We start from the raw sequence: 20,991 nt of genomic DNA on the forward strand, positions 1-20,991 counted from the left end.
CCAGCTGGGGTTGGTGGGAGTCCTAGTCCAAAACCCTTGCATTCAGCTGGCAGAAGAGGGCGCTCTTCACTGGTGGATGCTGGCAGGGCTGTCCCCACCACCCTGGCTTGGAGCAAAGGGAGCTTGGTTTGCACATTTAGCCTCCTCAGCGCACTCTTAAAGGGGAGGATGACAAGATGTTGGTAAGTAATCAAAGACTTGAGCCATGAAATCTCAAGGTCTGAGGTTGGTTACCCAGAGCTATGGGTTCAAGAAAATCCATAGAACATTGGAAGGGCTGTTCTGGATCAGGTCAAAGGCCCCACTTGTCCAGCATCTTCCTGTTTAGCACAGTGGCTGACCGGGACAGGAGAGCAGCAGCACTCTCTCATTCATGCTGCCTCTAGCAGGAAGTCATGCACAAACAGCATGACTAGGTGTCAAGGGCTGGGCAAAGGAGGAGGAATGGTGAAGACCGCCTCCCCGCCTGACCCTTCCAGGGAGGAGGAAGAGCAAGACAATATACAGGGGTCTGCAGGAGGTTGCAGCTCAGAGGCAGATGAGGGGGAAAGTTGGGAAATCATGGGAGAGCCAGAGCATCACCCTGCTGACACATTGTCATTGGAAAGTATTCCAGACCCTCCATCTCCCAAAACCCGGCAAGCCTTCAAAGTAGGAGAGCAAAGAGTTCAAAGACATGGCAACATCTGTAGAGGAGGTGATGAAGATGACGAATGAGGAAGTGGGAGAGATTCACTTGGGACAACGCCACTATCCAAGAGGCTGGGTTCTATAGCCTCTCTCTGTAAAGACTGAAATAAAAAAGGACTTAAGAAACTTTTCCTTGTCTTTATACTTTCCTGGGCAACCAGCCGGGAGCCGCTGACAGGATCCTGACACTAGTAGCCATTGATGAATCCATCATGAATGTTTATCGTCTCTTTTTAAAGCCATTCAAGGGGCTGGCCATCCCTACCTCTTATACTTCTGCTTTATACTGTGTGAAGAACCTGGCTGCTGGAAGCCTCTGATCCAGCATCTCTTCTCCTGGTGGCAGAATCTGAACCCAGCAGCAACACTCTCCCCACTTGGGCTCCCTAGCAACTGCTGTACAATAAATGTGCCTTAAAAAAAGAAACAAAACCCAACAACACTTGAAGAACTCAACAAAACTAGTTCAGCAAAGCCAGGGAACCAGTCACAGCAATATTCAGGGATTTATTTTAGCCCTTCTTTAAGTGCGTTGTGAGCCTTGGGAAATCCTCAGAAATCAATCACAGAGCCACCACTGAGAAGATTCTTCTCCTTGTCATTGCTCATCTCATTGCTTGAGCAAGGTTTTAAACTGCGGCTGCAGCAACCTTCTGCAGGAATCTTATTGCCCTGTTTAAAGACTTGTATTTCTGGAGCAGGAGCTCTGCCCACCAGTGACAGCTCAGCCTTGTTCCAATGATCGTAAAGACTTCTTAAGCCCCAAGTACAGCAAGCACACATGGAGAGGAGAGCATTCAAAGATAGTGGTTCCTGGGCGTCATTGTCTCTTTAGAAGGCAAGTACTGGGGACCTGCAATAGCCCCAAGTGTCCTGGTCCCTTCTTGCTCCTCTCTTCACATACAGACAGGAGCCATTGTGTGCAGGGGCTCCATTTCCAGACCTTGCACGCATCAGTGGAATGTATAAAAGAACAGCCCACCCCGTTCCTCATTCCGCCCCTGCTCAGCCTCTTTCCGGTCCAAAAGGACCCATGTGTCAACAGACACACCTAAAACAGTTGCTGCCTGTACTTAGTTACTCAGAAGTGTGGGGGGGGGGGTTTCCTCTCAGTTCCCACTGGCCGAGGGAACTCATCACAAGAATTGTTGCTTTTCTCCCAAAAAGCACATCCTGTGCCAAAGACCTCCAACGCTTTCAAATCGGGGGCAGGAAAACACACAGATAGATATTTGCAGCATCCTTATTCTACAACTAGAAGCCAGACTCCAGGCCAAGGATTGCCAGCATTTTGGGGCCGCCCATGGGCACATTTGCAAACCGAGAAAACTTGTTGGCACCACACAGACGTCCCAGCTAAACTCACCTCTCCAACAAGAGCTATAAGACAGTGCTTCTTTCAAGCCTGATTTCAGTGGTGGAAGGGCAGAGAAATGGCACCCTGGGGTGCACCCACTGGAGCCATGTTGGTGACCCAGGCTCTGAGTTAAGAGATTTACAAAGCTCTATCCTTTTTCCAAGAGAGCTAAAGCTCTTCCACAATGATAGACAGGCTTGTAAGTGGATATTGGCCTTGTCACTGGAGGTGAACAAGCATTGCTTCCAGCCAACTGGAAAGTTGGGAAGAACAAGGTTTCCAAGGTCCAGCCTGTGTGGTGCCGTGGTTCACATGTCAAGCACTCCAATCTCCACTCAGCTCTAAAGCTCACTGGGTGCCCTTGAGCCAGACATTCACTCTCATGGCCTGGTTGCTGTGAGGAGAAGGGGGCTCCTTGAAGGAAAGGTGAGGTAATAGTATAATAAATAGGATAGGATGGGATGGGATGGGATGGGATGGGATGGGATGGGATGGGATGGGATGGGATGATCTACTTCTTCTGGCCACCATTATGTGAGACTATGGCTGCATCAATGGGTTCTTAGTCTAGCATGTACCACTTAAAAGCCGACATCTCATACGACAAACTTGGAAAGGCAGGAACCTCCAGCATCATCTCTGAAATGTTAACCATTTTACTTTCGTGTATACCCCACCATTCTTCCTTCCATGGAGATCAGTGCAATAGACCCAAGGGAGCCCCAGCAATCTCCCATCCAGGAACGGACCAGACCTGGACCTGCTTAGTTTCAGCAAGGCTCTTGCCTCACATGCCTTCAGTCTGTGCCCCAGGAAATAGGAACCTGCATGGTCAGGATGAGGAATTTGGCTAAGGATCAGAATGTTTACAAAGGAGTCAGCCTTGACAAACATTTTTTAGTGGAAGTGAGGAATCTGGAATATATATTTTCTCTACTGATGAACCTGACTATGTATTTCTTTTAGTCTCTCTGGTTCTCACTTTCCCATGTATATATTTCCTTATGTCTCAATGATCCCAATTAGAAAACTACCACCTTGCGCACGGGGTGGGGGGAATGACCTCAGGCCTGGGAGCCATGTGGCCCTCCAGTCCTCTCTCCTTGGCCCTTGGGACTCTCCCCAGGCCATACCTCCTCTCCTCAGGTGACATCCCAATTTCTGCTTGTCTTCTGCTCTATCAGTCCCAATGGGCACCAGCCACCACTGCCAGCAACTAGAGGGAACCATCTTGGCAATCCCTAGAATAAAGGAATCCACTGAAGGTGCTGCCCTGAGGGGCTTGGAGAGAGATATACTTCACAACTGGGGATAACTTTTCATGCATCTGATGAAGAGGACTTGAGTTCACAAAAGCACCGGCCACATTGAATCTCCTTGTTTCTGCACCAAGACTTTATTATTCATACTGCAGCAAACTATCAGTGAGGGGACAATATTTATAACATCCCTCCCCGACCTGTTGCACCTCAGATGTTTTGGACTACAACTCCCAATGACTTGAATTTTGAATATTTGCAAATGTGTGCTTCTATCCTAGCCTGCACTCAGATGTTGGAAGCTGGGCTGCCATTTTGAACAAAAAGTTGGATGTTCGCCTCCACATCTGTTTTGCCATCCAGGCTGAACCAGGAATGCCCTGGCCAAGCCAGGACTCAGGAGTGGCTGTTGATATTATTTTCCTGGTATAAAAATGTTCCCAATAACCACTCTGGACTTGGAAAGATTTGGCAAAGCAGCTGCCCTGGAGAGTCAAGAATTTGTTAAAAAGAGAGTTCCACTCCCTGCTTTGACAAAACGTGGCACACCCAAGAACTAATCCCAGAGGAATGCCCACCTTCTTCAATAGGCCTTTCATTTCCTTCCTGGAAAATTAAGCTTTGCCAAAAAGGCATAAACGTCACTCATTTGAACTGAACTTGTGCTGGCCAAATACCAGAGCTGGTCTTGGCTCCAGGGGCATCCTAGCTGGCTACTCCCTGCCACAGCCCGCCATACAGATATAGCGCTTACAGACTGCTTTTATTCCAGCATGCAACTCAAGGCACTGTCTATGGCCTCTGCATCATAAGAAGATGAGAGCAGTGGAAACACACCACCGGGGGGGGGGGGCGGATTAGGTCAGCTACTGTCTTGACACCTCACTGACCTTGCCACTTCTCCCCTGCAGCATTGACTCACCTGCTGGGAAGTCAGGTAACTGTCTGCCCTCCACCCCACTGTTTCTAAGTGCTGGTAGTTCCAAATGTAGCGGGCAGGGAGGGAGCCATCAAAGACTGCAAAATCTTCCACACCAAACTATGGATTACTTCCTACCAGCCCAGCCCACCCATTCCATAGGTGAGAAGCCCCTTCCTGTAAGCCAATGCCGCCGTCACTTTTGAGCTGGAAGAGGAGGGTTGGGTTGTTCTGGTTCCTGATAAAACAAGTGTCCTCCATCCCTGGCCTAGGGCAGTTAAGCTCAGACAAAGGAGGATCTCCTTACCAAATTCACTCGCACACAGGTGCTCCAGGATGGCGTCTGACTTCATCTCATTGTCGCAAGGAGGACATACTGCAGTGCCTGCCAAGAAAGGGGACAGCAGAGGATTAGTATGAAGGGCAAAATAATTATTTGGGGAGACTACCACTATAAGGGCCGCAATGCTGCCCCTGGGATGCTAGAGGGTTCTGTGGTGGAGCATCAGCTTTGAATGCAGAAGGTCCCAGGTGCTAGGAGATTTAGACTACCTGACCCCTGGAGGGGTCAATGCTGGGTGTGCTCCTTCAGCACAGCCAGAATTTTTTTCAGGCTCATTGGCAAACCTGGAGAAAGCATGATGGCTATATTCTGCCTCTCTGGTTGGAGGCTGTGATGCTTCTGAATGCCAGTTGCTGGAAACCACAGGAGGGGCTTGTGCTCTTGCACTCAAGTCCTGCTTGCAGGTTTCCCATGGGCATCTGGTTGGCCCTGTGAGAACAGGATGCTAGACTAAAGGGGCCATTGGCCTGATTCTGCAGGCACATCTTATGTTCCTATGAGAAGCAAAAGCCCTGATCGAGACCTTTGCTTATAGAATCATAGAATCATAGAGTTGGAAGAGACCACAAGGGCCATCGAGTCCAACCCCCTGCCAAGCAGGAAACACCATCAGAGCACTCCTGACATATGGTTGTCAAGCCTCTGCTTAATGGGCTTCAGACCTAAAACCAGAGAGCCCTTTCCCATCTAAACAGACTGTCAGTATCAGCAATCAGAGCCTCCAAAGCTGAACCTGTCTTGTTATTCCCTGTCATTATCTTTACAGTGGAGTTGCTTTCTCTTCTCTCCCCCCCCCCCCCTCACATTTCACTTGCCTCTTCGCTCATTTCTCCTAAGATGTCTACACAGGCCCTGAAGTCAGCCATGAAAAATATGGAGGAGAGCTACAAGATTTCCAGAGCGATATGTATCCAAAGAAAACTCCAGCTAGGATGACAGAAGTTCCCAGAACGCAGCCATACCTGAATCCCTCTGTATGTGTAGGTTTGCAGGTGTCTATGCAACAAATGAAATCAGATTCCATTTTGTATCTCTACCATGGACCTCAGCCAAGTGAAGACTGAGCTGATGGTCCCCAACAGAGGATTCGCAGTCTGTTCACAAAAGAACAGTTACAGACAGGGATGGGGGAGGAATTTGTTTCAATTCACATTTGAAAACTAATCTATGTGACTGGTACTTCACAAAAGCAAAATGCAGCCATTCAAATTTATCTGAAATTTGCAATGCATTTCTCCAACCAAGGAATGGGTACAGAAGACGGTGGAAAAGAAAGGCATAATTGGTAGAAATAACATACAAAAAGGCATCATCTTCGAGGAAATGTGACTATAAGGCAAAATTGCATACAAAAATGAGCATATTATAACAAATTAGCACTATAAAATGCTGATGAATTTTCAGGAGGACTTAAAAAATAAAAATAAATTACCAAACGTGGAAATGTAGAGAATGGAAGGCTAGGGGGGAAATGAGAAACAGAAAAATGGTAATTGTCAACTCAGAGATGGTTGGGAGGACCAAGCCTGAGTTTAGAGTTGAAAGTGATGTGACCTAGAGGTAAAGTAGCAAGTGGAGAGAGAGGCGAAGCCATCTCTGCTGTCTGTTTGAATTCAAGGCTACGGCTGTGGGAGATACAAGACCCTTGGCGGGGGGGTTAATACTCTGAACTCCACCATCGCAGGCTCAGGTGGTATAGATGTGTCAATGAACTATATCTCATAAAGGCACCTCAGTCTCCGCTGTGCCTTATTTCCAAAAGGAAACACAAACCCTTGGTAAGGAATCCCAGGAATCTGGCCCCCAGCAGAGACTGGGGTGGGGGGCAACAGTTGTAACTAATACAAGGTGTGCCGGAAGTGGATATTGCTCGCCGTACCAAAACTTGGGGTCATCCATTGAAGCTGAATGGTGGGAGATTCAGGACAGACTGGAGAAATCACTTTTCACACAGCACACAAGGGATTTGCCACCAGAAGACGAGCTGATGGCAGAATTTTTTGGCCCTGCTTTTTTCAGTGAGGAGAATGAGGGGAAGGGAAATAAATTAGGTTCAAAAATCACACAAAGCTCACTGTGTGATCTTGGGCCAGCCAGTATCTGTCAGCCTAGTCTGTCTCACAGAGTTGTTGTGAGGATAAAATGGGGTGGGCAGAAAAAAACATGTAGAGCACCCTGACCTCTTTGGAGAAACATAAATGTAATAACAAGTGAATGCATAATATGAAGCCAATCCAAAACTGCAGTGTAGAGATGTTCTTGGACTTGCCCAGCTAAGCCTGTGTTTCATAAGGTTTTCTTCCCATCTCTTTGCAGCAGCAGCATCCCTCCTCTGACCCTTTGCGCAGCACAGTGCTGCTCAAAGCAAAACCTTACTCCAGGGCGAGGGAGAGGAATGTGCAACGCTCTACTAATCGGCAGCTCCCACCCAGTGCATCCAGCAGGTCTGCAGGCTTTGCCATCGCCGTGCCTAAAGCAAAAGGAATTCAGGCAAGTCAGCATTTCAGAGGCTAGAGGGAAAACTGGAAATGGTTTTGAATGTCTATATAGGATCTTCTGGAGGAACACCAAGAAACTTACACAAACACAAGTCACCTTTGTGGGTTAGATATACAGTCATACCTCGGGTTAAATTTGCTTCAAGTTGAGCGCATTCGAGTTGTGCTCCGCAGCAACCCAGAAGTAACGGAAGGCGTTACTTCCGGGTTTCACCGCTTGCGCATGCGCAGACGCTCAAAATGACGTCACTCGCATGCACAGAAGCGGCGAAAAGTGACGTGTGCGTGCGCAGACGTGCCATCACTAGATACGTTTACCTCTAGATGCGAACAGGGCTCCAGAACAGATCCCGTTCGTATCTAGAGGTACCACTGTATTACAATACTTTTAAATGTGTTGGAACAGGGGTGGGGAATCTCAGCTCCGGGGACTTAATACAGCCCTCTAGGCCTCCGTACACATCCCTCACAACTTTTCCCAGACCACCCCCTCTCTGTATAGGTCATACCACTCCACACAGTTTGCACCCACCTCGGGCCAGAATGGAAGAGGGGCACCCAGGCTCAGCTGACAGCTGAGGAGAAGGAGAGGAGCAACAAAAGGTGGGTGATGTCTGGACTGGGGAAGGGCAGGGCACTCTGCAAGCATAAGCCAATCCAAGGCTGATAAATTTCCGCTGCCAGGAAACACAAAATCCCAGCTATTCTGCGAGATCCAAGAGGTACAACAGACCATGTAGGATGGACCTCCCAAAGAACCCTTGCACTCCAAACCCACCTTGGCCTTGCTCTTCAAAATGGGACCAAAGGGGCAGTCAGATGTGGACACATCCTAGCTTGTGCCCAGTCATGTATATCTTAAAGTCCTGCTTCAGGTTCTGTATCTTGGTCTGTGTTTAAATGGTGTCCTAACTTTTGGAATAAAGCTTTTGGGGATTCTCTAGCCAGGAGTCCATGTACTTTGTCTGAGAATGAGAGCCAGGACACTCACAGGCCAACCAGGGACAGAGAATAAATTCATTTCAGTTCATATTTAAAGGCAAACTTACTGAATTCACACTTTCCAAAATAATGCATACCCTTCAACTCTCTTGGGAAAACCGGGATACCCCATTTTCTCACGTGAGAGTATGGCAGCCATTTTGGACACCACAACCTTTCCCCCCAAAAGTGCTTTTGTCGTACAGCACCACAAAATGCATGTTTTTGAGCACCATGCTCTCATGGGAGAGCACACCCCCAGATAAAAGTGTATTTTGGGGGCCGCACTCTCGTGTTGGTCATGTGACTTGCCTGGGAGATGCATGTCCCAGTTTTTGGCCTGGACATGTTGAAGGGCATAATAATATGCAAACTGAAGTACAAGCCCTCCTTTAAAATTGCAGTTCTATCACTATGTAACATTTACCAAAAAAAGCATATAATAGGGTAAAGTGTCCATCTAAATGTATATGTTGATGAAAATAACATACAAAAGCACATTAAAGTGGTACCTCGGGTTACATACTCTTCAGGTTACATACGCTTCAGGTTACAGACTCTGCTAACCCAGAAATAGTGTTTCAGGTTAAGAACTTTGCTTCAGGATGAGAACAGAAATCGTGCTCTGGCGGCACGGCAGCAGCAGGAGGTCCCATTAGCTAAAGTGGTGCTTCAGGTTAAGAACAGTTTCAGGTTAAGAACGGACCTCCGGAACGAATTAAGTACTTCACCCGAGGTACCACTGTATATTAGAGGAAATTCCTTTCAGAAGTGTCTATATTGGGAGAACTTTGCACTAAGATGTTGATAAAATTTCAAGACAGCTTTTTACAAAAAGAATTGCTAATCATTGTAAAAATGTGGAGAACAAAACTTAATACCAGAAAAATGAGAAACTCCTGTTTCAAAAGCCAACGAATTGAGGCCACGCACTATAGCTTCAGTCCAGCTTCCACTCTGGTCATGGGACCGAGATGGCTCTGGTCGCCCTAACAGACGATTTCCGTAGGCAGCTGGATCGAGGTGGGTTGGGGCTGTTAATTCTCTTAGATCTGCCAGCAGCCTTTGACATGGTCAATCACGAACTTTTAGACCACCGCCTCGCCGACGTGGGGATTCAGGGCACAGTCCTATAATGGCTGCGCTCGTTCCTTTCTGGTCGGGGACAGAGGGTGGTGCTGGGGGGGGGGGAGCTAGCGTCATGCTACTCCTTGGTGTGTGGAGTACCGCGGGGCACAATTCTCTCCCTTATGCTTTTCAACATCTTTATGCGCCCCCTCGCCCAGCTTGTCCGGAGTTTTGGGTTGGGCTGCCATCAGTATGCTGATGACACCCAGCTTTATCTGTTGATGGATGGCCATCCTGACTCGGCCCGAGACACACTGATCAAATGTCTGGAAGCTGTGGCTGGATAGCTATGTGGGAGCCGGTTGAAGTTAAATCCTTCAAAGACAGGGGTCCTTTGGCTGGGTCGGGACGATATAGGGTTGGGGGGCGAACTCCCATCCCTTGCAGGGGCACAATTAGTGCCAGCGCCTTCTGTCTAGAGTTTGGGTGTAATCTTCGACACCTCGCTTTCTATGGAGGCGCAGGTTACAGCTATAACAAAGGTGGCATTTTTTCATCTCCGCCAAGCTAAGCAGTTGCTCCCTGACCTCTCTCGACCTGAACTCACCACTGTGATCCATGTGACAGTCACCTACAGACTTAATTATTGTAACTCACTGTGCACGGGGCTGCCCTTGAAACTGACCCAGAAACTCCAGCGGATGCAGAATAATAATAATAATAATAATAAATTTTATTTATATCCCGCCCTCCCCAGCCGAAGCTGGGCTCAGGGCGGCTAACAACAATCAAAATAATCCAACGATTCTAAAAACATTTCATTATAAAAATTAATTAAAATCAAATTTATGGCAACCAATAAGCAAAATTCTGCGCCCTGACCAAAGGCCTGGTGGAACAGGTCTGTTTTGCAGGCCCTGCGTAAAGATGTCAAGTCCCGCAGGGCCCTGGTCTCTTGTGACAGAGCGTTCCACCAGATTGGAGCTGCGGCCGAAAAGGCCCTGGCTCTAGTTGAGGCCAGCCTAACCTCTCTGTGGCCTGGGATCTTCAAGATGCTTTTATTTGCAGACCGTAAGTTCCTCTGTGGGACATACCAGGAGAGGCAGTCCTGTAGGTACGAGAATGCCGCAGTGAGGCTCCTTACGGGCTCCTTGCCACGGGACCACATTCATCCAGTGCTTTACCAGCTGCGCTGGCTCCTGGTGAAGTACAGGGTCAGGTTTAAGGTGCTGGTTTTAACCTTTAAAGCCCTATGTGGCCTAGGACTCTCGTACCTATGGGACCGCCTCTTCTGGTATGCCCCATAGAGGACCTTACGGTCTGCTAATAACAACACCTTGAAGATCCCGGGCCCCAGGGAAATTAGACTGGCCTTGACTTGAGCCAGGGACTTTTCGGCCGTGGCCCCGGCCTGGTGGAATGCTCTCCCACAACAGACCAGGGCCCTGTGGGATTTGACATCTTTCCGCAGGGTCTACGAGACGGAGCTGTTCCACCAGGCCTTTGGGCAGGATGCAGTTTGACTTACTTTCAATTGCAGTTTTATAAAACAAGCCCAAAGGAGGCCCCCAACCCGCTCACAGGTCCTTGTATGATCAGTGGAAACAGTTGGTCCTGGCAATTATTAACCACTCTCAATTCCACCCTGATAATTGCCACCTGCCCAGATTTAACTTGTCTGAATTAATTTTAAGATGTATTTTAATGAATTGATGTCTATTTTTATGCATATTGTGTTGTTCTTATGATGTTAGCTGCTCTGAGCCTGGCCTTGGCCGGAGAGATACAAATAAAAAAATATTATTATTCTTATTATTCTTATTCTTATTATTATTATTATTATTATTATTATCATCATCATCATCTGAGAAAGTAGCCCAGCCTTCTCCACATTTACTCAGAGGTATGATCCATTGAGTGAAATGGGACTCCCTCTCAGGAAACTGTGCAAGATTGAAAAAGCTCATGGGATGCTTTGTTTTCCCTAAATCAACAGCAATGAAGAATATATCAGCTACCCTGGGATCCTTTGGCAAGTAGAGCAAGATATAAATTTAATAAATAGATAAAGATTCCACTAGCACCAAAATGATTAGGAGGGTTGGCGCAACTCCTAAAACAGGGACAAGAAACTTTCAGCTCTCCAGTTGTTGTTGGACTATGATTCCCATAATCCCTGACTGTTGTCCATGCTGGCTGCTGGTGGGATTTGGAGTCCAACATCTGGAGGGCCACAAATTCCCTGTCATTACCCTGCAAGGAAAGCTTACAACATTTGGGGATTTTTTAGTTCAGAGAAAAAGACGAGTAGGGAGCATGTATAAAATTATGACTGCGGTGGAGAAAATGGGTAGGCCTTTTTCACGAGACTAGAATACAGTGTGTTTGGTCACCCAGTGTAGCCGAATGTTGGGGAGATTTAGGATGGACAAGAGAGGAAGCAATTCTTCACACAGCATAGAGTTGCAAAGCCATGGATTTTGCTGTTCATGATAGCCAGGCTACAAAAGGCCCCTTGTGATAATGGCCACCTTACCTCCAGAAAGGGTGCCTCAGAATACCAGTGGCAAAGAAGCATCACCTGGAGACGGCCATTGCCCTCCTGTCCCGATGGCAGGCTTCCCAGAGGCATTGGGTTGGCCAGGTAGGAAACCAGATGTTGGAGAAGGTTTCTTTGCCTCACGGAAGAGCTTCTATTGTTGAGTTTGGGACGGGAGCCAAGACAGGCAGGGTAACCCCTGGATTGGATGTAAGTGCAAAGGCCGGCAGGTGGAGGTTGGCTGAGAGCAGAGAGAGGTTGGTGGGGCAGAGCAGCGTCTGCTGTGCCAATCCCAGGAGAACATCAGAACCGTCACAACAGTTTGACTGTCCAGAGGTCCAGTGGGAAGGGAAAGGTGCACATGGCTGGCTAGCACAGATTGCCTCTCTCACACACATGGATTGCTTTGTGAATCAACCCAAAAGATGTCCCTGATTACTCAGGCAGCTTCTTTGAGGCATACATATATATCCCTCAAATATCATGCCTGTTGTGACATATGCATGCCCACGATCTGCAGCAGGGATGAGAGTCATGAAGACTTCCAGATGTTGTTGGACTCTCACCAGCCCCAGCCAGCAAGGCCAATGGCCAGCTGTGGGGACAGAGGATAAATTTAATTCAGCTCACATTTAAAGGCAAATATACCAAATTTGTACTTTCTGAAGTAATACATGAAACACCTTTTGAAATTCGCACGCATAGAGCAGAGTGCATTTACTAGTGAAAATAACATACAAAAATTGAATTGAGGAAATTGCTTTGCAGAAATGTGTGCATTGAGCCAAAATGCATATAAAATTTGTATATTACAAGAAATTTGCACTAAAATGCTGGTGAATGTCATCATTGCATGCGGTCTCCACACTTATTTCTTTTGTCCTATTGTATTATTGAAGCGCTTAAGAAACTCTGTCAAACCAGCGTTTGACCAGGGATGGGAGTAGTGGTGGGGAATGAATTGGAAGGAAACATTTCCTATGCAAATCCCACCCCCCACCCCACCCCCCGCAATCGCCAGCAACTGGTTCTGAGGCAAACTTCCCAGGCCTACTGGAACCTGAACCTTAGGCCTTCTGGATTCAGCACACACTCTAACATTGATCTCCTCTGACCATGTCCTCATGAGCCAGCCTGCTCCCTCCATTGCTCTTGGAAAGGCCTTGTGTCCATTCCCCGTAATCTGATCCAGGTGCAAGGAATCTTTTTCAGCTGGAGGGACACATTCCCTTCTGAGCAACTTTCTAGGGACCCCGTGCCAGCGCTGGCTGAGGCCAGAGGCAAAAGTGGGCTGAGCAAGGACTGACACTTTTGCACAGAAGTCTCATTTCTACACACACTCCCACCTCCCTCTCTATCCCCTGTGAAGTGAAGCCAGAACCATGGATGCCAAAAACACTCAAAGAGGTGTGAATTGGAGCAGCGAGAAGGCTACTCTGGGAAGGGGAGGTGTGGCCTGGGCAGAGTCCAGGGGCCAGACAGCGAGGACAAAAGGGTCAAGCTCAACTGCTGGGCCTGAGGTTCCCCAACCACAACCTGAGGTAAGGTGGGCCATCTCAGTGGAACAACCTCCCAAGGGAGCTTCTCTAGGCTTCCTGTAGGTGGGTTTCAGAACAGACCTGTGAAGTCTGTTAAAACCTTCCTTTGTGATAGGTTTTTTGGAGAGGCACACCTCTTGCAGATGTTGTTCTTGCATTTTCTTACTCAAGTTAAGGTTTCGTCGCTATTCTGTGCCATCACATGACTGTGCTGGGTTTTGATGCAGCTGTTTTTACTTCAATGCGAGTTCCTTTTCACTGGGAAAACAGAACGCACAGCAAAGCCCCAAACGACTCAACCACACTGGCTCCAGGGCCAGATCAAGGTAGCTTGAGGAGGAAAAACCAAATGGTTTTGCAAGTTCTGCACTCTCTCTGCATTGGAAGAGGCCTGAGCAGAAGCAATCAAGGCCTTTTCCAAGGGGCTTGCACAAGAGAACAAGGCACTCCTTGGCAGTTCCAAAGTGCTCCAGGTGCTTCAAACACACTACCCTGGCAAACTTCACAACAACCCTGCATGGTGGCTTATTATTATTATTAGTAGTATCCCTAACATGTAGGGATTAAAGACAGCAGCTTGCTTAAGTCTGAGTACTTACCATACATTTAAAGCACATGTCTTCCCACAAAGAATCCTCAGAACTGTAGTTTGCCCCCTCACAGAGCTACAGTCCCCAGCAGCCTTAAACTACAGTTTCCAGGGTTCTCTAGGAGAAGTTTTATGCTTTAAATGTATGGTGTGGATCTGCCTTCAGTGTGTCTTAAGGGTCACACCCCTACATTCCTCATGGCAGAGGCGAGATTTGGACCAGGATGCCCTCCTCTGTGTACCAGCTCTTGATAGACCTGCCCACCCAACCTGCTAAGGCCTGCTGGCTTTACTTTATGAAGGGGGATTGGGCAAGCTCAACGGGGAGGAGAGGGTTCTCACCAGCAACAATTATTGGTGGGTTTCCCAGAAGCATCTGGCTGGCCACTGTGGGAAACAGGATGTTGAGATACCTCAGCCTTCGCCAACCCAACATCAGTCCCAGTCAGCAGCCTATCAAGTTGGCAAAGTCTGGTCTAGATGAATCTTGGATTTGATCCCCCACAGCTCTTAGCAAGCCACATTATACCATGTTAAACCACTGATCCATGTATTTTAATTTTCTCCCATGATTGGCAGCTGCTCTCCAGAATCTTTCCCACCCCAACCTAGATGCCAGGGATTGAACCTGGGATCCTTTGCCTACAAGGCAGGTGCCTCTGCCATGGAGCTGGAGCCCTTCCCTCTTATGTCCTCCTTAACGTCACACAGGAGCCTGCCTTCTACAGGTTCCTCTATCCCAGGATCGTCTGTTCCGGGGGGGGGGGGGCAACATGATGCTCTACAGGATCAAGGATGATGGGAACTGGTGTCCAACAACATCTTCAGGGCAGCCCATTGCCAGCCCCAGATCTGCTCCAACTGGAAGAAGCTTTCCACCATAAAGGGTTCTTTCTCAGCCCAACTACCAAAGATCCTTAACAGAAAAAGGAGGGGGATTAGGCTGGGACCTTCTGTGTGGAAGCTAAGGACCCTCTTCCTGAACATCCACAAGACCTTCCCAAGAGAACATGCCCCAGGCGGGCCTGAAGTGCCTGTGTCCCCACCCCGCCATCCCTAATCTGCCACCTGAAGCAACCATCTCACCTGGCTTCACAGCAGGGCCATCACAGACTGGCTTGACCCTAAGGTGGTCATAGGCACCTCTCCCAACTTTGCCTGCCTGCTTATCACCAAAAGAGAAGGGTGCTACTCATGGCAGACCCTTACCTTGAGGTTTGGACGCCTCCGTGGCATTTGGGGCGGTCATAGCAATGCACACGTCATCCTGCGGGAACTGGTCACACTTGAGCATCTCGGGCCAGTAGAAGCCAAAGAACTGCATGACGGGCTCACAGGAGTCGCGGACGGCCTCGCAGAGCCAGCGGCAGGGGTAAATGGGCCTGTCCAGGCAGACCGGGGCAAAGAGGGAGCAGAGGAAGACCTGGGTGCCCATGTGGCAGTTCTTGTTGAGCAGAGGCACCCAGCTGCTGGCTTGCTGCTTCACCTCTGCCATGGTCTCGTGGTCCAGGAGGTTGGGCAAGACCATCTTGTCGTAGCCCACGCTGTGGCACAGGCGGAGGTCAGCCGGGATGGCCACGCACTGAGGGGGCTTGGTGTAGAAGCGCCCGCTCTGGTAGGCACTGATGTCGGACTGGAAGCTGACGTAGTCATACTCGTTGCCCTTGGCCAGGCCAGGCAGGAGAAGAAGCCCAAAGGCCACCAGGATCAGCACCCGGGGCCCCTTCCGCGAGGGGCCTCTGGAGCACCAGCCTGCGCCCATTCTGGCAAGGAAGCCGGCGCCTTGCGAGCGGCTGGGCATCAGCCGCCTGCTCTTTGCCCCGAGCTCTGGAGGTTGGCAAATAAGGACGGGGGGAGCCCGAAGGTGGTCGCGACTCCCTGCCCCGGGCGAGACCCCCATCAGCTCCTGCCCCGGCTGCGGCTGCTGCGCAGCTCTTCCCCCGCTTGCTCCACCGGGTCGGGACGCTTCTCTGCTGCGCGGCTCCCCTTCCCGATCTCAGCCAGCAGCGGGACCCGAGGGGACCACCGAAGAGCACTTTCTGGCCGAGAGTTGCGGAGCCCCTTTCCCCCCGCAGCCAATCAGTGCCGGCCTGCGCCCCTCCCCTTTCCCCTGCCCCCTCCCTCCCCCAGCTGTCGCTCAGGGGCTGCCTTGGCCAATGGCGTCGCGGGCCGGGGCTGCTTTCCAGGCTGCGCGGGTCGCCTCCCCTCTCCGCGCGGCGCGGGCGCGGATCTCGGGCGCCTTTCCTGGCGCGCATCTGGCTCGCCCGCTCGCTCGCTCGCGCCGGCCGCCGGCTAGCGCCATCCTGGGCACGGTTTCGAAAGGGGTTTCGTTTCGCACAGAATCGCAGCTGGAAGTTGCGCGCGCTTCTTGGCCAGGATGGGCAGCGCCTCAGCCCAACGGGATTTTCCTCCAGACCCCGTAATGGGTGCAAAAGGTGCGCAACGCGGCTTCAGTAAGCGCTCTCTCACGGAAGTAAAGCCCCGCTGGTTTTCCACATGGCTTACTTCCTAGTAAGTACTCTCCAGGTGGGGGGTGTATTTGTGCCGCCCGGGATTGTGTAGGTTTACCCCAAAGTTAATTAACAGCGCAAGCCTAGCCACGTCTACTCAGAAGTAAGTCCTGTGGAATTCAAGGGGGCTTGCTCCAAGGTAAGTGGGGTTAGGATTGCAGCCTACGTTCCGCGGTGTTCAAGAGAACATCGGGTTTTCCGGAGAGGACACCCCACCCCGGACCCCCTTGGGCGTGGCCCCTCTTGGAGTCCTCGACGTGTTTAGGGATGCAGCCTTCAAGCCCAGCTGACCCGCAGTCTTACTCTGCAGGTCTGCAAGAGATCAAGCGCTGCTTTTGCCTTTTACCAGGGTCACAGCGTGGCCTCCCCAAAAAAGCAAGGACACCTAGTTAGCTGGTAGTTGCGAAGAGCCAGACTGCGGGGCACCTCCTGGACCACGAGACTAGAGTGTGGCGCTGAGAACGCCAAGGTTGCAGGTTTGATCCCCATATGGGTCAGCTACATATGCCTGCATTGCAGGGGGTTGGACTAGATGATCCTCAGGGTCCCTTCCAGCTCTATGATTCTATATGTAAGAGACTCATTTATAATTATATTTTGGGAATGATGCATGCTCTTATGTATCTTCATTGCATTATACTTTCTGCATGTCCCATGATCGTATTATAAAGTAATTGTGCTCTGTGTCATAAATAAAGAACAGCTATGAGTTGTTTCTTTTTGTTTTCCAATGTATTTCTTATCAAGAAAAAAAAATTGATGTGGCGTGAGCAAATTTTTATTCTGAAAGTGTGGCCCAGGCCCCAGAGAAGAAAGTATAAGACCCACTGGCTTATAGGATTGCAGCCTAAAAGGAATTACGAGATATCAGTCAATCTTCCCATTTTTCAGAATAGGCACAGCGGGGTTTTATTTTTTGGGGGGGGGGATACCAGTCCCAGAAAAATGATGCTAAGAGGGCCACTGGATTCAGAAACCATTTTATAATCACAGCAGCACACCCTCCTGGAAGTATTTTTAGTCTGTCTTTTTGGAGGGGAGGCACAAGACGTCAACACCTGATGAATGCTGCCTCCTACCAGCTTTCAACAAATTTCTGCCTCTGCTTCTTTAGTGGGCAATAATACAATCATAAGCTATCACATTCAACATTGTTGAAATGAGTTTATTACAATCATATGTACACTTGATTTTTTTTTTTTAAAGGATGTACATTTTAAGAATTAGTACATTTTGAGAACAAGTAAAAATATCTATCCACCCTTACTACAACAGCACTTTAAAAAATAAAAATGCTTAGACATCCTCACAGGGTGGGGGGGGGTGCAATGGGCTCTGCCCCAGTTGCTCCAAGGGTCCCTGCAGAGGAAGGGGGTTGTGTCGTTCCTGCTCTCAGAGACATCAATTGTTCCAGGGTTGGGTTCCGACCCTGACAAGTTGGCTGTTCCGGGCTCTGGTGTTTTTCCTTCACTTGTTTTGATGCATATTAACCAGAGTTTATATGAGAAGGAAAAGTACACACCTGCCTGACAGGTAAAAAGAGGAGACAGGCACTCCACGTCCCTAGCTGGGCGTCCAGTTCACTAACCAAGACAAGCTGGAGGAGGGGCTCCACCCCACCCATTTGCCCCTTTCCTTTGTTTCCCTTAACGGCCCATCACCTCAACACAGGAAACAAGCCTGGCTTCAGTGCTTTTTTTCTAGAAAAACTCACAGTGAAGTTGTTAAAGTAAGTGCCACACTTTTTAACAACAACAACAAAAGGTGCCCGTACTGCCCTCCCTTGAGTATCCCTGGGGGGAATATACTGCCTGGCTTATATTTTAACACTTGCTGGATCCAGGGGTTAGAAGGGTCTCACAGACAGCCTACTTCCACCCAGCCCAAACTCATAACCATATTGTTTCTTCATTGCCACTGGGCTGGGTTCCTGCATTCAAACAACTTAGATGTAAATGATTTTTCTTCCCCTGGTGGCATTTTCAAAGTTGACAGTGCCTTTGAGGCTTACATAGATGCCCTAAGTGACCTCTCCTCAAGGCTTATCAGAGCGGAAGATGAGCTGCCCCAATGATGGTTGCTGTGTGGAGCAGCAGATTCAAAGGATGCATCATGGTTTAAACTCAATCTTTCCCAAACTGATGCCCCCCAGAGGCTTGAGCTACAACTCCCAGGCTTGTTCATGCTGAAGTGAAACACATCATTTTAAACTGGGTGGCAAGTAATATTGAACAGGCTTGGCACAGTTTCATGTAAATGTGTGCTAATCCCACAAGACACGCTAGATTTACAGATCTCTTTTCTGAACCTAAGCTATTGTAGTCCGGCTGGATCTCCTTCCTTCAAAAATATATGGGACTATATATGTATTTTCCTCACAGTTGCACTGCATCATGGACATTGTAGTCTCAAGTCCTCCGCAAATAGATTCTTGTACATTATGTTTCACAAATGGTGACGCTGTGTCCATGAATTTCATAGTTTTAAATATATTTAGTTGTATGTACACAAATGCACTCAAATGCTAAGTGTGAACTGGCATAGCACACTGGCTAAGACCTGAGTCAGATGCCCCCAGTTCAGATCTCTTGATATTTTTATCTCCTTATTCTCAAGAAAGAAGCAAGAAAACGAGTGCACAGAGAGACCCATGTACTTTAAATCCCACAGTATTAAAAATATTAAAAACACAGTACAGCAGTAAACATTAAAAACTTCCCTAAACAGGACTGCCTTCAGAGCCAGTGTGGTGTAGTGGTTGAGAGCGGTGGACTCTAGTCTGGGTGACCTTGGGCCAGTCCCACTTCTCTGAAGTCTCTCAGCCCCACTCACCTCCCAGAGTGTTTGTTGCGGGGGAGGAAGGGAGAGGAGAATGTGAGCCGCTTTGAGACTCCTGAAGGGGAGTGATAAAGAGGGATATCAAATCCAAACTCTTCTTCTTCATTTTTCTTTAATATAATTTTTTATTAGTTTTTTTTAACATATAATTTTCAACAGTAATTAAACATACTTTTTCATCTTATTCAATTTTTTGACTTCCATCAATCCTGTCTGAAAATTTTCCAATCTAATCTCTCAGTATGCATTTCTTATCTTCCCTATTACATTTCAAACTCATAACCAATATCTCTATCTTTTTCTACTTTGTAACACTTCATATATTTCTCCTTACAAAACTTCTTGTAATCCTACTAGCGTAATTTGTTGATTACAGTTGCTCTTCAAATAATTCATATACTTCTTCCAATCTTCTGTAAATCTCTGGTCCCACAGGTTTCGAATCCTTCCTGTCCTTTTGTCCAATTCTGCATAGTCCATTAATTTCGTCTGCCATTCTTCTTTCGTCAGAATTTTTTCTTGTTTCCATTTCTGGGCTAACAATACTCTTGCCGCGGTTGTTGCATATAAAAACAATTTAACATCTTGCCTGTTAATGTCCTGACCTATAATACCAAGTACGGTAAAAATGCTTCTGGTTTTTTAAAAAATGTATATTTCAACATCTTTTTCATCTCATTATATATCATTTCCCAGAAGTTCTTTACTTTTTTACATTCCCACCACATATGATAAAATCTTCCTTCTTTTTCTTTACATTTCCAACATTTATTATTTGTCTTATACGTTTTACCTAATTTCACTGGTGTAATATACCATCTATACATCATTTTCATGATATTCTCTTTCAAAGCATTACAGGCTGTAAATTTTATCCTTTCATTCCACAACCTTTCCCATTCTTCAAGCTGTATAATATATCCAAAGTCTTTTGCCCAATGTATCATTACCGATTTCATTTCCTCATCTTTCAAATGCCATTCCAACAGTATTTTATACATTTTAGACATTGTTTTACATTCATTGTTTAATATATCTATTTCAAATTTAGATTTTTTTATCATCAAATCCTTTTCCCTTTAAATCCTCTTTATATATTTCATTGACTTGGTGATAGTGCAAACAATCATTTACATATTCTTTAACCTCTTCATATGGTCAAACTCTTCTTCTTCAGATGTCTTTTAAAAGTAGGATAGTTGCTTATTTCCTTGACATTTGATGGGATGGCGTTCCACAGGGCAGGGGCCACTACTGAGAAGGTCCTCTGCCTGGTTCCCTGCAACCTCACTTCTCACAGTGAGGGAACCACCAGAAGGCCCTCAGTACTGGACCTCAGTGTCCAGGCTGAACAATGGGGATGGAGACACTCCTTCAGGTATACTGGGCCGAGGCCATTTAGGGCTTTAAAGGTCAGCACCAACACTTTGAATCGTGCTCGGCAATGTACTGGGAGCCAATGCAGGTCCCTCAGGACGGGTGTTATATGGTCCCGGTGGCTACTCCTGGTCACCAGTCTTGCTGCCGCATTCTGGATTAATTGTGATTTCTGAGTCACCTTCAAAGTTAGCCCAATGTAGAGCACATTGCAGTAGTCCAAGCGGGAGATAACCAGAGCATGCACCACTCTGGCAAGATAGTCTCTGGGCAGGTAGGGTCTCAGCCTGCATACCAGCTGGAGCTGGTAGACAGCTGCCCTGGACACAGAATTGACCTGCACCTCCAAGGACAGCTGTGAGTCCAAAATGACTCCCAAGCTGTGCACCTGGTCCTTCAGGGGCACAGTTACCCCATTCAGGACCAGGGAGTCTCCACACCTGCCCGCCCCCTGTCCCCCCAAAACAGTACTTCTGTCTTGTCAG

At 48.0% G+C, this 20,991-nt stretch overlaps 1 protein-coding gene across 1 annotated transcript in view; it reads right to left on the minus strand.

The window, feature by feature from the left end:
• Positions 1-15,847, minus strand: part of SFRP1 (secreted frizzled related protein 1) — a 55,561-nt gene extending 39,714 nt beyond the window's left edge. The window contains exons 1-2 of the mRNA XM_081870055.1: positions 14,991-15,847; positions 4,533-4,610 (exon numbers count right to left, since the gene is read on the minus strand). Of these exons, the coding sequence (XP_081726181.1) occupies positions 4,533-4,610; positions 14,991-15,681 (769 nt within the window). The 5' untranslated portion in view covers positions 15,682-15,847. The remainder of the gene's footprint in view (positions 1-4,532; positions 4,611-14,990) is intronic.
• Positions 15,848-20,991: the final 5,144 nt, after the last annotated feature.

Source organism: Podarcis erhardii (assembly GCF_964252035.2).
Source record: "Podarcis erhardii genome assembly, chromosome: 7".
Taxonomy (NCBI): domain Eukaryota; kingdom Metazoa; phylum Chordata; class Lepidosauria; order Squamata; family Lacertidae; genus Podarcis; species Podarcis erhardii.